The sequence below is a fragment of the Larus michahellis genome, chromosome 3 (assembly GCF_964199755.1).
Source record: "Larus michahellis chromosome 3, bLarMic1.1, whole genome shotgun sequence".
Classification (NCBI taxonomy): Eukaryota; Metazoa; Chordata; class Aves; order Charadriiformes; family Laridae; genus Larus; species Larus michahellis.
In genome coordinates, this window is record NC_133898.1 from 36013350 (window position 1) to 36029120 (window position 15771).

Consider the following 15771-nt stretch of genomic DNA (forward strand, 5'->3'; position numbering starts at 1 on the left):
AATCACATACTGCATTTCTCCAGGTCCAGCCTGACCAAGAAATACCCTGGTTTCAGTTGATTAAAAAAAAAAAAAAATAAAAAAAAATAAGAGGACAAGCAAATGTCACGCCAAAATAAACAGCTGCCACCACAGCTTCAACAGGCAGGACTGAATAGCTATCCACTAAGCGGCTTCGCTGGCCAGCTGGGCAATCCTAGTGTGCACACGGTCATGGATTGTCATCAACAGGAATTGAGCTTGGATCCAAGCAGGAACAGATTAGGCACATCATTACTGTTTTCAGTAGTGAACATCGGCGCTGGAGAGCTTCTGCCCTCTGTAAGCACTTAGTAGTAGCAGCCAAGCCCACGGGTTGGAGACAACAGGACCCAGGGCTAGGGGAAAAGCCCTCTGATTTGTGTGTTGTCTTCAGGCCAATCAACCCCAACAAAACCAGGTCAATTACAATGCACAAAAAAAAAAAAAAAAAAAAAAAAAAAGGACAAAGACCAAGGTGCAAATAACGGTAATCGATTTTCTTCCGCGATCAATTTGTCATTCATAATCAGAGGTTATCAGAAGCTCTGTTCTAGTTCAAACAGGTCATCACTTCAACCATGCCATTCCTCTCTGATCAGGAGTACCTTGTGGCCTCTGCTGTGCTGGAGGTTGGACCACTGCCTTCTCCCCAACCTTGGAAATTGGGAATCTCTGAGCAACAACACACACTACTATCAACTGGTGGATGCACGCCGCTTCATTTCCCAACATTGAAGAAGTCAGCAAGGGGACAGCTAGCTAGTTTCACCCTCTTATCTGCTGCCAGTCTCCATCCTAGATTTATAGGCACGTGGTGCCACCCCTTTTTCAGTAGCTTGTTCTGCAAATATGGCCAAGGGGAGGGGAGGATTTACTAACAGGAAGAGATCAGCCTCTGAGTCAGGAGCCCTGATGGGGCGGAAGATGCAATACTCCCTAGACAGCGGGCAGCCCAGGAAAAGTAAACAACAAGCAGCAGATTTGATATCCACCAAACTGGGGTAAAACCCTGCCAAAGACACTGGTAAGTGCCAGCCCAGCAGCTTTCCTGATGCTACTTTGGCCCTGAGATGCTAACTTGTTTTTTGAGGAGCCCAAGGTGATAAATAGATCTACATTAAAAAAAAAAAAAAAAAAAAAAAGGCTTCCACATGAGCCTCCTGCTGTCTCTGTTTGCTGCGTCTGTGCCCCAGGCCAGAGTTACAAGCTCTGCCCTTGCCACTGAGCCCTCGGGCTCCTCTTGGTTCTCCCTCCTGCAGATCTCCCAGCCATCCCCCTCCTGCCTGGGCTACCCTACGTGTTTCCCACAGCCTGTCCCAAGAGGAAAGATCCTAACAAGCCTTTAGAGTTCAGAGCAACTGGATGAAATGTCATGGGGTCGACAACATTGGAAATGATAAGCAGAGAGAGAGAGAGAAAGAGAGAAGTTGTAAGATCAACTAACCAGAATGATCTAAGCACAGAGCACAACCGATCAGATCAATTCACAAAGGAAAGGGACGACTAGCAACTGTCTGCAGCTCGCCTTCAGTCCTGGCCAGGAGCGCTCTCCAAGTCCACTACGGCCACAAAGAGGTTTCTATAGGCAGTCCCTACAGAGGGGACATCACCCTCTCCAAACAGTCCTGGCGCGTCAGTCCCACCCTTGTCGTTTCCTGCCTCCAGGGAGCTGGCGTTGGTCCTCACTCTCCTTCCTGGAGCTGCAGCACTTTCCCATCCTTGTTCTTGCTGCCCTTGTGCTTGAACGATCCCGTGCCTGTCTCTAATCCCATGGAGGGGGGCTCCCCCCGTCGTGCTAGGGGGGAATGTAACACACTGGCAAAATGAGGGGCTGCAGGGGGATTACAACGCCAGCAAGGTGGGAGAGTTCAAGGAATCCGAGGACTGGTCACCGCTGCTGCTGCTCCTCCGGTGAGCTTTGGAGCAGGACTCGGACGGGGAGAGAGGAGACTCCTGATCCAACACGTTGGGGTAGGTGAACACCAAGTTGGAGGAGCCAGGAGTGATGGCTGGTGTTGAGGTCACCACGATGGGAGTGTTGAGTGCCTCCTCCCCATAAAAACCTCCAGCAATGTTGATGGGCTTAATGACAGACCTCTGGGCTTTGTCAAGGACCAAAGAGGAAGATGGGATCTCTTCCTCCACAGGCTCCTGCTTCACCACCACCGCTCCGCTTGCTCCAGTCCGAACGCTCTGGAGGCTGCTGGATGGTGGGCTCCGACGTTCCTCAGGGCTGATTTTGCACACAGGGCTGTGAGCCACCAGCATGAACTCCAGCTTCTCCTTCTCCTTCTGGAGCTCAGCGATCTCCTTTTGCAGCACCGACTTCTCCTCCTCCAGCACTTCAGTTTCCTGGAGACAAAAAGAGAATTAAGTAAGTATCAGAGGCTCTGGCACTGCTCCTCACCTGCAACATGGCCATCAAGTCCAGTTCCCATTTGGCATGGGTAGATACATCCCAGACTCTTCATGAGACAAGCAGGCACCTGGTCATTGCCACCTGAGCATCTTGTGTTTCATGGTCTACCAGTAGGCTATTCACAAACTTCACTGATCTAAGGGTTATAAACGGTCTTCTCACGAGTGCACCTTAATTTTCTCATGGCCAGCTTCTGCCACTCTGTCTTGGCTTGTGACTTAAACAACTCTTCTCCCTTGCTGTCTGCCTACAGACATCTTAGAATAGAGGACTCAGATCTCCTCCCATAATTTTTTGTGTCAGGTAAGTCACGTTCTTTTCACTTCTTAGACAGAGGTAGTGTACAGCAATCTTTAAACTGTTTCCATTTCTTTCTGTAGTGCATATTCCAGACGAGGTCTGACACTTGCCTGACTCCTGCACAAAGGAATAACACTTTCATCTCCACTGGATCATCCCTTGATGCATTCTTGGATTAATACATTTACCTTTGGTCACACCACACTGACAGCTTATAGTCAATCTGTGAGCAACTAGTACCTTCCTATGCGAGGAGCTCACCATTTCACAGAAGTACTCACCCTCAGTCCTTCAGGATATGACTTCCCACTTTGCACTCCTTTCAATTCCATTACTTTAGTCATGATAATCCTTGAATTCTTCCTATAGAACGTCCTGCCTCCCCTACACTGAGAATACCTCCTGGATTGGAGTCAGCAGCACGTTTCACTGGTGTCCTTTCACTGATGCTGCTGCGCTTGTTAATAAGATCACAGAATACAACCAGCCCCAGGCTGGTTCTTGAGCAGAAGTGCTGGAGCCTTCCCTCCAGCCTCTTTCAACACAACCCATCCTTGTCTTCTCTTCAGCCAGTCCCTTACCCACGCCATGTTTTTTGCACTCATCCCTACCTTCTCCAGTTTATCTAGTTATTTCCCCTGTGGCACCAAGACCACACGTCTCTGCGGTGCTTTATTTGTGCAGGAAGTCAGTTACTCTCACCAGAAAAAGGTTAGCCTAAAGGGTGCAGCTTTAATAGGTACACATAACTTTTGGATGATCCTACCATTTTCAGTGCTTTTGCCCCCAAAAGCCTACCTTTGAGGCACACAGCATCTTTATTTCCACTTACAGAGGGAGCACAACAGTAGCGAGATTGGTACTAGTTGGGAGACGAGCTCCTAGGACTTTGGGCATCAACAAGGGAAGGTTAAGCTCCTGAGCTCCAGGCCTGAGCCCTCACCACTGTTGATGTAGGATCAACACCACCAGGCAGCCTTGGAAGGGGAAGGCAGTATGTGTTTCGTAGCATCTTCCTCAAACATGCTAGTGGAGGGAGAGCAATGCCCTGCGAGCTGGTCCAAAGGGTGGGCGACAAGGAAGGAGAAATGTATGCAGAGCACGTACCGCCTGGAGTTTCTCTGTTAGCTCTCGACGCCTGTTACGACACTTAGCAGCTGCCAGCTTGTTCCTCTCTCTCCGGATCCTTCGCTTCTCTTCTTCCTCGGGCGACAGCTGTGGGCAAGTGCCAAGAAAACCCACAATCAGATCTGAGCAAGGCATTCCTTGAAGTTTGTGAGGATTTAACCTCCATGCAAAGGAAAAAGGCCTGATCCAGCAGGATGCTGAGCACTCCCCCTCTTCACTGATGTCAGCAGAAGATGAAAGCGCGCAGTATCTCTGCCTGCTCCTCACCCTTCTGCTAAGACCCGGTGAAGATGGAGCGGGGAGCAAGGGGAAGATTGTGTAAGAGGACAGTGAATCTGCACCAAGGCCAAACAGATAAAAGATGCTCTGATTGTTTCACAACTTGGGTGGTACATTAAGCAAAACCAGAGCACGATGTTGTAAGTGCCTCTTTCTTGAAAGAAAATATCTGCTGCTTCCCACACAAAAATAGTTGTTAGCTTGAAGGTCAGGGATGGAGTGGGGGGGGGCGGGGGGCAGAGGGGGACAGGGAAATCAGCAGAGCTCCCATGAAGTCCATGAAGCAACAGTGATTTATACCACCCAAAAATCTGACCTCAGATTTTCGAGCACTCAGCGAGATAACACACTGTGCTTCTTGCATCAGCAGGCAAGGCTCCAGCGATATCAAGGGCTTCCTGAGGCCAGCTGACATCCTCACTGATGTAAATCAGGAGCAATTCCATAGAAACCCATCGAGCGACACTCTTGCGAAACCAGAGGAAGTGAGCAGGAGCCCACGGGATCTGGTCAAATCAGGCCTAGCTTCTGAGCGTTTGAGACGAGGTTTTACAAATCCCAGCAGCAGCAGATAGATAGGTTTGCACCACTGCTGAGGCCGAGGAGACGGTACAGCGGTGGGTGACCAGGGCTGCCGAGGCTGTGCTCACGGCATGCAGGAGCCGGTGCAAACCGCCAGCTGTAGGGATTCATGGCACTCGCTGGTCCGTGCATCCCCTCTCCGCTGGGGACAGACCCTGTGCCCCACACTTCAGCCTCGCCGGGCTGGTGTGTGCTGCGGGGGCTTCGGTGACTGCAAACAAAAGTGAAACGAGCGCCCTGCAAAGCACATGTCAGATCTCACTTGATGCCAGCAGGGAATGGAAAGAAAAACCTCTTCATAAAAGCTTTCAGTTTTAATATCTTCAGGGGCTGTCAAAATTGCAAATGAGATATCCACCTTTTCACTATCTTTTCCTTTTTGCATTAAGTTTTACTCTAACCTCATTCTGGTTTGTTTTGGTTTGCTTTATTTCCTTAATTTTGATCTTTGCCGTTTTGGGAGTTTACTTCAGCCTCTGGGCATTCCCCTTGCTTGGTTCTGCTTTTTTTTTTTTTATTTTATTTTATTTTGGGGGATCCGATCCATGCCTCCAATTTCACCTGCATGCACCATGAGCCCCCTCGTGCACACCAAGCAGTACAAACACTTCTAGGACTTCAGGACACAGGCTTTGCGGCCTGAAACTTCTCCATCAGCAGATCGCAGCGCTCCATCTCGGGGCAGGGGGTACCTCCACCCTGCTGGGCAGCAGCCAGCGGGGCTTTAGCATGTTCCCCTCCCGGTAAGGAGCCCCCGCAGGCACCACTCTCTCCAGTACAGCTCTGCCTGCTCAGTTCCCAGCCCACACGTGTGCGGGTTAAAAATGTGTTTGCAACACGAGTACCCGCAATACAGCAAAGCGTGAAGCTTGCACACCGAGTCTGTGCTGACTTGGGGCCTCTGCGTACAGTTTTCAAGAGCCCTTTCATGCTTCAGAAGCACAGACCTCACCGAAATATGTTGGGACTGAATTTCTCCTCCCGGGGCCTTCAGTTATTTTTAAATTATCTGTCTCGGAGGCTATGCTTTGCAAAAAATCTCATAGACGGGGCTGAAGCCCCTAATCTGGACGTGCTTAACATTATACCAGGTCTAAAAAGGAATATTCTGTCAGCGGCTGCTGGATTTGTTTGAAAGCAGTTGGATTTGGCACTCTTCGTGCCCCTGCTGTACGCGTTATCTGTAGCTTGTCCAAGCCCAATACGTGCATTCGCTGGCAGAAATGTTCATCAAAACAGGTTCTTTTCATAAAGCGTTACACAGTGTTTTCCAAAAAGGCACTCCGATGCAGTGTTCAAAGCACCAACAGCGGAAACCTGAGCCAAAGAGCCACGGTGAAGCGCCCGGGTACTGCCTTAGCACGTGTCTAATCAAAAGGACTTGGCTTTGAATGACCCACAATGAACGGCTTGCAAACAAGCCACAGGCCAGGAATTGCTTGGCAGGCATCCTTCAGCAAATAACTCCAAACAACAAATAAAGCGGAGAATATGGTGATCTCTTCACGGCCAATTTGTGAACACAGAGGCAGCATTTGTCAAACAAATTAGTTGTTGCTAATTATTCCCCCAGTTCTCGTGAGAGCTTCCCTGGCTTTGGACACCAGCCCTGTGCACAGGGAACCGGGAGGTAGCTCCGGCTGGTGGAAAGGGCTGGCACTTATCCGAACCACCACGGCTGCCCCATCCTTTCTTCCAAAAAAGGGGTCTTGGGTGTGCACAGAAGGTGCAGCTCGCTCCGGACAAGTGGCTTTAACCCCTTCCCTGCCTCTTAGGTCTAAACCAGACAGCGACTCCCCATAAAATAATCAGGCTGTGCATCAAAACAGATGACGTGGAAGTAAAAGTAGGGCTGGTGAGTCTTATTAGAAACAGACCTCATGCAACAGCCTGTGCTCGCGTTCTGAGGGTGCGCAGTGCGTCTCATTACACTGCTCTGCAGCGACCCACACAACTGCTGCTTGGGAGCGATTCGGGGAGATCTAGATTATCCAGATTTTTGGGGGGTTTTTTGGTTGTTGGTTTTGGGTTTTTTTTAATGTAAAGAAATCAGCCTAGCACTGTGGATAGCTATTCACCAGACAGCCCTGGAGAAGGCTGTTTCTTACTAAGAAGAGACTGACGGGGCTGAAAGGATATCCAGAAGATGAGATGCCTGCAGCTAGTCCACCGCCCTGCCCCAGCACAGGATCCAAGGTCCCGGCTCAATAGTCCCATCAGGAGGCTGAGCACAGGGCAGTAGTGGTACAAGCTACCCCATCCCAGCCATGAAAATGCCACTGGGTTGGGAGTAGAAAAGTCTCTGCTTATGGGATCCCCATCTCACCGCTGTAGAGATCATGTTTGTAGTGGGAAGGTGGATTTAGACCCCAGACACCCAGAAGGCTCTTCCTACTAGAGTCGAGGTGCTCTAGGGAAGCTGTTCCTCCCTGCACGACGCTGGCTGGTACTGGTGGTATCACCCAAAAGTGAGACTGGAGAAGCGCTAGCTGCCGCAGAGCAGATATAAAACACCAGCTGATGTAATTTGGGTGAAAGATTTGTAAAGGACCTACGTAAAAGCTCCTTGGCTTGCTCAGAGGTTTCCTTCTGTCTAGAGTGGCAGAGACACTCAAAGTGAAACCCAGGGCTTGACTTCAGAGTTTCACCTGCTTTTGAAACCAAGCCGCAATGTGGCCCAGTGGTGCGAAGCGTTTGATGGAGATTGGGTAAGTCTCACCGTATGATGAGGAAGCAGCAATAAAATCACCCTCCGGCTTACACCCTATGTCACCCTGAGAAACCCCAGTGCCTGTACATCCCAGGGGACGGACCTCAGCGCTCCCCCATGGGGCGGGGAGTTCCCAAGGGAGGGCAGGGGGGGAATCTCTCCCCGCTGTGGTTACCTGCTCGTCTCTTCGTCTCCGGCCCACTGTGGTCCCGATGGTTTTGATCACACCAGGTCGCTGAAGGGCCGTGTGTCCGGCCACTGAAGACAGCGGGGGCAGCGGGTGGCTGTAGGGGTGCGAACGAGAGTAAGGGCTTGACATGGAGGTGATGACGGTGGGCTGAACCATCCACTGCAGGTCTTGGCTGGTTGTGATGGCGTTGATTGTAGGGATAAAAGCACTGCCTGATCCTGGCATATCTACTCGAAATTTCTAGGAGGAAAGGCAGGGGAGAACAGGGAGAGAGAGAAGAAACCGTCAATGAAAGCAGAACATAAGTGGTTAGTCAGAAACCAGCTAGGCCCTCAGGAGAGGCACCAGCGAGGATCAAAGCAGCACCTGAAGCAAAGGCACTGGCTGCTGGAGCCTCTGCAGCATCCCGGGCTGCCCCCACCCGCCGCAGCCCCCCCGAGGAAGGTACTGGGCTCAGGAGCTTCCCCTCCCAAGCAGGCCTGCCCTCTGCCAGCCCCCTTCCTCACCCCCCCACACCTCCCCAGCATCCCCTACGCCAACCTCCCCTCCCGAGCCGCATCCCCACCGCCACTGCTCCTTCCGGTGTGGAGCGAAAGGGGAATTAAGGAGTTTCTAGAAAAACACTTCTCTGCCAGTCCAGAGAAAAGGAAGAGAAACTTCAGTTCTGTAATGCCGCTACCAAGCAGAGCGGAGCCTTCTTCTACCAAAAGGTTCCCCTGAAATTTGGGCTTGGTCCACGTAGGGTTTGGTCCAGCAAGAATAGCAGCTTGCTTCTCGTTCAGTGGTTCTGCGCTCGCCGCACACGCAGGGCGAGAAACCCGGCCCTGGGATGGTTACGTGCAAGGATATGTATTTTAATAGCCGCCTATAAAATAGGTCTTAGGATTCAGATCGGACAAGTTCCCTGCAGCTCTCTGCACTGTCTAGACAAAACAAGGCAGCAGTAAAACCAAGGCAGGTAATGATCTCCTCCAAAATACATGTACACCTTGTTTCAGACAGAGGTAAATCCATCTGGATAATATGCTGGCACTAAACTGCAAGGAAAACAATCGCTTGTCCCCCGAGGGGGAAGCAGGGGAGAAAGAATGCTTTTGTCTATGCGGAGCTCCTTCAGGAGGCTTTCAATGGTTAGACTCGGTTTTACAGACAGACGTGCCTTGCTCCAGTAATGGCTGTGCAAGGGTCGGGGCTCGTAGGACCAGCAGCCGTCACCACCACCAATCTGTAAGCCTTGAAAAGATCCCGTGAAAAATGTGCATTCTCGGGTCAACAAACTAGCTTCCCAGAGAAGAGAGAGCCCTTGCATCAGCCTGACCTCAGCTCAGGTAAGCGTCCCAGATAAGGGACAGCACTTCAACACAGATTTCCTTTTCAGGGTGTGCCTAGTCAAGCACCTTAAGTGCTTTGTTAAACCAAGGCTACTGCAAATAGTATTTCACATTCTGATAGCTACAGCATTTCGGGCCAGTATTAGCCATGAGAAGTCCAGCTGCCAACGCCTGGAGACCAGAAGATCCAGTCTGAATACCAACAAATGCCGACTTACAGCTTTGGACAGCTCAAAATCTAGCAAGAAAGGACAAGAGAAGGAAGGAGTGAATCAAGTTAAGTGGGTGGGGGAATTACACAGACAGGATGACACTGGCACCAAGATCTTGGCAAAAGCCCCACCAGAACCTCAGAGATTCACCTGGCACTCGAGTCCAGCATGGCCTCAGCATAGCCCACATTTCAGTGCATGCCATCTTTGTGAACTCTCCCAGACCTGCAAACTGCCAACACTACGGAGGAATTTACAGGCGCAAATCCCTTCTGCTCTGCCCACTGTAGGCTGTGGCCACATGGCACAGGAAAGGATGGATGCCTTGGTGCCTCCACAACCATAACACTGTAACAAAGGGATCTCAACCTCGCAGAAGGGAGGAAGGTCAAGACTAGTTAAACCACAGGTGGTCAGGGGATGCAAGTTCTGCTTCCAGCTCCAGAAGTGGCTTCTGCCATGACCTTTACCTACCTGTGTCACCATCCCTCCAGTAGCCAAAAAGCAGAGAAGACACTTTTCTTTGCAGCAACACTAGAAAGCTGTGGCTGCCAAACATACTGAGATCTTTCGGTGCTTTGCTATGCAAAGACACCGTTTGCATTCCAGAGAAAATGACCTTTGCAGTGGTGCCACTGCAGCCTGCGACACCCAGTGTCCTGCTAAAAATTCCCCCATCAGAGGTCAGGAGAGTCAGACCCATCACCAAATCAGTCACATAAGATACAAGTGTCTGACACAAAGATCTCGCTCTGAGTTATTGATAAAGTGACTACTGCACTTGCAGTCACTCTTGTATTCAAGCTAGGACCCTTCTCGAACACTAGTGGAGCTCTCCTGGACAGCAAAGGGGAGCTGCTCAGTTCAGCCACATCCCTCGGCAGCTCCACCATGCTTGCTTGCAGACCCAGGGAAGAGACCAGTGGGACTGCAGTCCCTTTCTGTGTCGTGCTCCATCTCTGTCACCAGCTTCCTTTCTAACCCCTTGAAGCGGCCTATAAAAATTCCCCAAACCTGTATTCTGTATTTTCCAAAGGCAGTATTTTTCCCAGATAACTAATTAAGGGACACACTGTTGCGACAGGCTGAGTCTCCAGGAACAGGGTGCTCAGGCTACCGCTGGGTTTTACAGGCATTGCTTCCTGACTGGTGAGGCTTTCCCTACATACCTCGCTTTCCCTGCTAGGACACTGACACTGGATCAGCTTTGCTGTGCCAAAACGCTGCTGGCCCCCCACACTGTGCCTGGTGGCGATCAGCTCTGACCCCTGGGATGCTGCTGGTTTCAGTGGCAGGCCCCAAATTCCCTGCCACCTCCCCTGCACGGTCCCTTTTGGCACTGGCCTTCTCACTTTGGAGCTCCAGACCTTGCCCAAACTTTGCTCCCTCTCCAGAGAGCTTCGGTCCCCCTGGCAGCACCACCTGCCTTCACCCACCTCCCTGTTTCTCCTCTTTCCAGACCCCCTCCTGCCATTTCCTCATCCATGACACCCGCGGCTCTCCTCTTCTGACCCAGGAGAGGCTCCTGGAGGCAACTCTCTGCCAGTTCTCAGTTCTCCTTATCTACGAGGAATTCACAGTGCTATACAGAAAAGATGTGGTGATGGCCAGATTGTAAGGCTGCACATGCAGCACGCACTCAGCCACAAAGCCACCGCTCTCCTCCTGACACAAGCAACACGCAGGTGAAGGTATCATTAGAAAAAAAAAAAAAAAGTACCCCAACAACTAAATGGCAACCAGAGAGTTCTGTTACTAAGACTGCCAAGAACTGAGGTCAGTCTCTGCTCTGCCTTAAGAATATAGAGCTGGAGAGAAGCCTCCACGGGCTGGGACAAGCTACATTAGCAGGTTACAACTTCAATGCACAGGCAGCGTGGGAACATCGCAGGCTTTGGCTCTGTTGTTCCCTTCTCCATCTTAACGGGGAGTTTCTATACCGCACCCCATTGTGTCCCTGCTCCCCTCCTGACCTTCACTTACAACTGTAACTGCAAGCGCTGAGCGGCACCAGAAAACGGTACAATGGCCATGGAAAAAAACAAACCCAACGACAAAACCATAAAAAAAAAACACCCAGAGGATCTTTACAGCTACTCAGTTATCAAATATAGGGCATATAGGGTATATCCTATAATAAATACAAGGCCCTCGATGTCTCTCCCACGTTGGGCGTCTCCTCGAAGGAACACTGGAGACAGTGCTGGGATATCTGAAGGGAAAGTCGACTAGTCTGAAAGAGTACACAAACTCTTCCCATTAAAGTCTATGTTTACCACATGGCAAGTCAGTGATTAGGAAAATAGCATGACACGCAACTTAAAAGAAAAATGTTCCACTGCTGCGTTGTATGGGAAAAATAATTAAAAAGCATCAAAGTTTTGGCTCAGAGACCCATTTTCCACTTAAACATGTGACTGATGCATCTTTTCTTGCTTTGGGAAAAAAAAACACACTGAAGAAAAAATTTCTACAATGCATATTTTCTGTAGTGATAAAACTCTGCAGATCTCCGTAGACCAGAATCAGCAGAACAGCCCGACAGCTAGGGTAAAGGCAACGCTTACATTTGATCCTAATCTACAACATCTGTAAGGATCAAGGGAAAGACAAAGCGCGAGGCCTTGAGAAATCTCCCAGATTCTTAAAGAAAACATTTATATTCTCCCTAAGCCGGCGTCCTGCTCAAAGCCCCGTTTCAGATAGTAACCCTAGAAACTGGGCTCTGGCCCCTGTATCAAACGCCTCGCACGCCAGCTGCCCGGGGAAGACCTGCAGCCCCAGAAAATAAAAAGGGGAAAACCCAGTTACGGGTCAGACCTCGACAGACGAAATATTAAGTGGCGCCGGAGTTTCATGACCTCCTACAGCAAGCGCTTGAATCCAGGGCAGCTGCTGAATCAGAGGAGAAAAGGGGAAGACAAGGGTTTTGCAGCTTGCCGGGCGTTTCCAGCTTCTCGGCCCCCTTTTCCCGCTCCCCAACCTTGCCCTGGCATTTACTGTAAAACAAGGGAATAAACTGGAGCCGAGCTACAAACCCTGGAAACCACGGTCCTCAGCCCGCAGAGGGCACCAGCGAGATGCGTTTGGAGCAGGCGGGGAGCGGCGGCGAGTCATTTCTGGTAAAACTTCTTTAATGTGAGGAATGTCACGGGCTGGTACGGTTGGCAAAGTTTAAGACTGGACCTTTTTTTTTTTTTTTCTTTTTTTAAAATGATCCTATGACTTCTCGATGGGAAGACAGCAACGCGCTCACGCTGCCAGTCCGCTCATACAAGCCGCACAAGAAATAATAATATTGTGAGAAAGGGGGCGGGAGGGGGGTTGGGGGGGAGAAGGGGGAGAGACCAACTCTGAAAAAGCAAAAAAAAGAGAGTGAGGCTGGGCCAGCTGATGTAAACAAGTTATGAAATAACCCAGGTTTGTATAACTGCCCCGATTGTGTAATGCTTTCCCCAGAAGTGGTGGATTTAGTCGATGTGGGCATATAAGCCATTCCGAGATGTTTTCTTAGGAAAATGAAAAGGAAAAACAAAATTAAAAAAAAAAAAAAAACAACAAACCCCCAAAAAACATAACTCAACCTCAAACCGCCCGACTAGACTTTTAGGTCGGTGAATTCACGCCGCTTCCACAGGAAATATCTCCCATTCTTCGAGTGCCGCCCGGCAGCGGCAGCGTGCGGGGGGAGCGGGGCCGGCCGACGCGGGGGGCGCTCGCCCGGCGGCTCCCCGGCAAACTCCCGCTCGGGGAGAGGGAAAAAAAAGCCGTCACCGGTAACATCTGCCGGTAAAGCGAAGGAGCGGGCGGGCAGAGCAGAGCGGCACGCCGCCGGCCTTCGGGTCTCGCCGGTGGGAGAGGCGAGAATAGTGACACCGCCACGGAGCCCAAGTTTGGGGGGGGTGGGGGGGTGAGAAGCGGGGAGACCTCTTTAGGCGCTGGAAAAAGCTACAGCTCGGTTCAAGCCCGTCCCCTGCGTGTTTTACGGCGGCAGCAATAACGCCTTGGAAGTAGCTCCAGCGGCACCTCCCAAAGTCCCAGGGAAGACGCCCGCCCGACCTGCGGCGAGGGAGCCCTGGCCGGTGCCCGAGCGGCCGGGCAGGGGCGGCGAGCGGCGGGACGGAGAAGCTCCCGAGGAGAACAAAAGCAGGAAGGAGGAAGAGTCGGATGCGCCCGCGTATTTGCATTACCGGCCCCGGAGAGGAGCTGCCCGCAGGAGCCCCGGGATTTCCGAGCCCGCCCCGTCCCGCCGCGGCGCCGGGTCCCCGGGTACCAGCCGGGGTCTCCCCACCGACGCCCGCTCGGCGGGGCCCGGCTCTACCTGTGGCCGGTGCGGCGGAGGCAGGCGGCTCGCCGGGCGCTTCCTCACCGCACCTCTCCCACGACACCCCGGGCGGGCACCCGCCGAGGAAGGGTCGCGGCACTCACTCGCTGCGGGGCGGGTGGGGAGGGAAGGAAGGAAGGAAGGAAAGAAAGCAGCGGCGGGAGCCACGGGACGGCGTCTGCGGGCAACCCCGCGCCCCGGTACCGCCTGCGCCCCCGCGGACGGCGCCTCTCCGCCGAGGAAGAGCCGCTCCCCGGGCGTGGCGGTGAACTCCCGGTGCCGGGAGCGCTGGCAGCAGCCCCCAGGAAGGGACGGCGAGGTATGGGGGGGGGGGGGGGAAGACGGGGCCAGCGTCCGGTCCTACCTGCTGGGCTGCGCCGCTGGAGTAGGTCTCGGGATGTCCCGGGGAGCCGCTGCTGCCTCTGGAGGAGGTGTCGAAGTTCCCGGGGTAGTCCTGGTACATGGTCCGAGGTCGGGCCGGGGGAGCCGCGTCCCCGCCTTCCCGCACCGACACCCGCCGCTCCCTCGCCGTCTCCCCGCCCCCTTCGACTCTTGCCTTTCGCCTCCCGAGGCTCGCCGAGGGAAGGAAGGGGGAGTTAAAAAAACAAAAAACGGCTTTGGAGAAGGGAGGAAAAAAGGTAAAAAAGGGGGGAAATAAAATGAGAGGAAAAAAGAAAAATAAAATAATAATAATAAAAGAGACTCAGGCGGCGGCGAAGCGCGGACGGGACGGGAGGTCTCGTCGGCGGGAGCGGAGCGGAGCCGGCAGCTGTCCTCTCTCCGCGCTGCCCGGCGAGACTCGCCCCGACGGCGGAGCGGCCGCGTCCCCGGGGGCTGCAGGCGGAGCGGTTCTCCTCCGCCCCCCCCTCCCCCCCCGCCTCCGCTCCACCACCTCCACCGGCCGCCCCTTTTCCCGGGGTGGTGAAAGGGACGAGCGACGTGACTCAACCCGGGTCTCGCTCCCCGGGAAAAGGTGAGGGGGAGTCGGGTTGAGGGGGGGGGTGGGGGGTGGGGGGGTGGCGACCGGCAGCTCGGCGGTGACTCAGAGCAATGGCATCGCCCCGGCGGCCACTCGCTTATTATCCGCCCGCCCGCACCATGTGCACTCGCACACGTCAAACCCGCGGCCGCACCGGCCCCACCTTGCCGGAGACGGAGCCTCCCACCTGCCGCCGCCGCGGGGGGGGCGGGAGCGGGAACGGGGTACAGCGACCGCCCCCGCCGCTCCGCCTCTCCCCCCCCCCCCCCCCCCCGTCCGGACCCGCGCAACGCGCGGGTCCGGACGGGGGGGGGGGGGGGGGGGAGAGGCGGAGCGGCGGGGGCGGCGCGGCGGCGTGTTCCCGTCAGTCCCCGCCCCCCCCCGCCCCACTTGGTGCCGTCCGTTGTCGCACGTTGCCAAAAATGGTCATTTGCGTCGCACGACGCCAGCGCGGGTTTCCTTGCCGCGGATGACGCGGTGCGAGAGGGATTCCCTGGCTTCGGGCGGCGGGATTTAAAGGGGCAGGCGCACGGCTTTCGGAGGGATGCGGTGGAGGGGGGGGGAAGAGGAATTTTTTGATGGGGGGGGGGTGCCGCAAATGTCGCCCCACGGTGGGGACGTCTGCGGCGGTGGGGAGTGGGGGGGTGTCTTCCCAGCAGGGGTGGGCGGCACCAGCCGTACCCCGGTGCTTGGCCCGCTTCTTCCCGGCGTCAGGAAAAAAGCGGCTGTTTTTTATGGCAGCCTTAACCTATTTTTAATATTTTTATCGATCTTAAATTATATTTATTTAGGTATCGTTTATTTAATTAACTATTAAATATTTAATAAGTTTATTATTTAATTAATTTATTTCTATTTCATTTAATTTTATTCTAGTTTTCTTTTTCTTTTTTTATTATGCTTTACTTTTTAATTTTTTGTTATATTTTTATACTTATTTTTATTTTTTATTTGCTCTTATTTCTGTTCTTTTTCCCCCTTTTTATTTTTTTATTTTTCAATTTATTTTCACTTATTATTTTATTATTTTATTTTATTTTACTTTTTTACTTTTTTTTTTTTTTACTTTATTTTACTTTTCATTTTCATTTTTATTTTTCCTTTTACTTTTCTTTTTTCAGTGGACCCCTTCCACCCTCCTAGGACGTGGCTGCAGAGCCACTCCAGGCCTCCAGAGCAGCGTACGTCGCAGGGCAGAGCAGGTACCAGCCCTAGGCTGCCCTGCAGTAGAAACTGGGGGGCGGGCAGGGACGGCGGCAGCCCGCCTCAGGTGGCTGTGGCATTGCCGGGTCACTG

At 52.7% G+C, this 15771-nt stretch overlaps 1 protein-coding gene across 1 annotated transcript; it reads right to left on the reverse strand.

The window, feature by feature from the left end:
* Positions 1-498: 498 nt before the first annotated feature.
* On the reverse strand, positions 499-14613 carry FOSL2 (FOS like 2, AP-1 transcription factor subunit). Its single transcript, XM_074579676.1, has 4 exons — positions 13861-14613; positions 7615-7869; positions 3848-3955; positions 499-2373 (listed from the first exon to the last, which is right to left on the reverse strand). The coding sequence occupies exons 1-4, from the start codon at positions 13957-13959 to the stop codon at positions 1864-1866; spliced, it is 972 nt and encodes a 323-aa protein (XP_074435777.1). The 5' UTR covers positions 13960-14613; the 3' UTR covers positions 499-1863.
* Between the last annotated feature and the right edge of the window lie 1158 nt (positions 14614-15771).

Excerpts from the sequence above, each read along its gene's own strand:
- FOSL2 (XM_074579676.1), bottom strand. The coding sequence starts at position 13,959 with ATGTACCAGGACTACCCCGGGAACTTCGACACCTCCTCCAGAGGCAGC. Across the intron at positions 7,870-13,860 it reads CCAGCGGCGCAGCCCAGCAG|AAATTTCGAGTAGATATGCC; the intron begins GTAGGACCGGAC and ends CTTTCCTCCTAG. Across the intron at positions 2,374-3,847 it reads TAACAGAGAAACTCCAGGCG|GAAACTGAAGTGCTGGAGGA; the intron begins GTACGTGCTCTG and ends TTTTGTCTCCAG.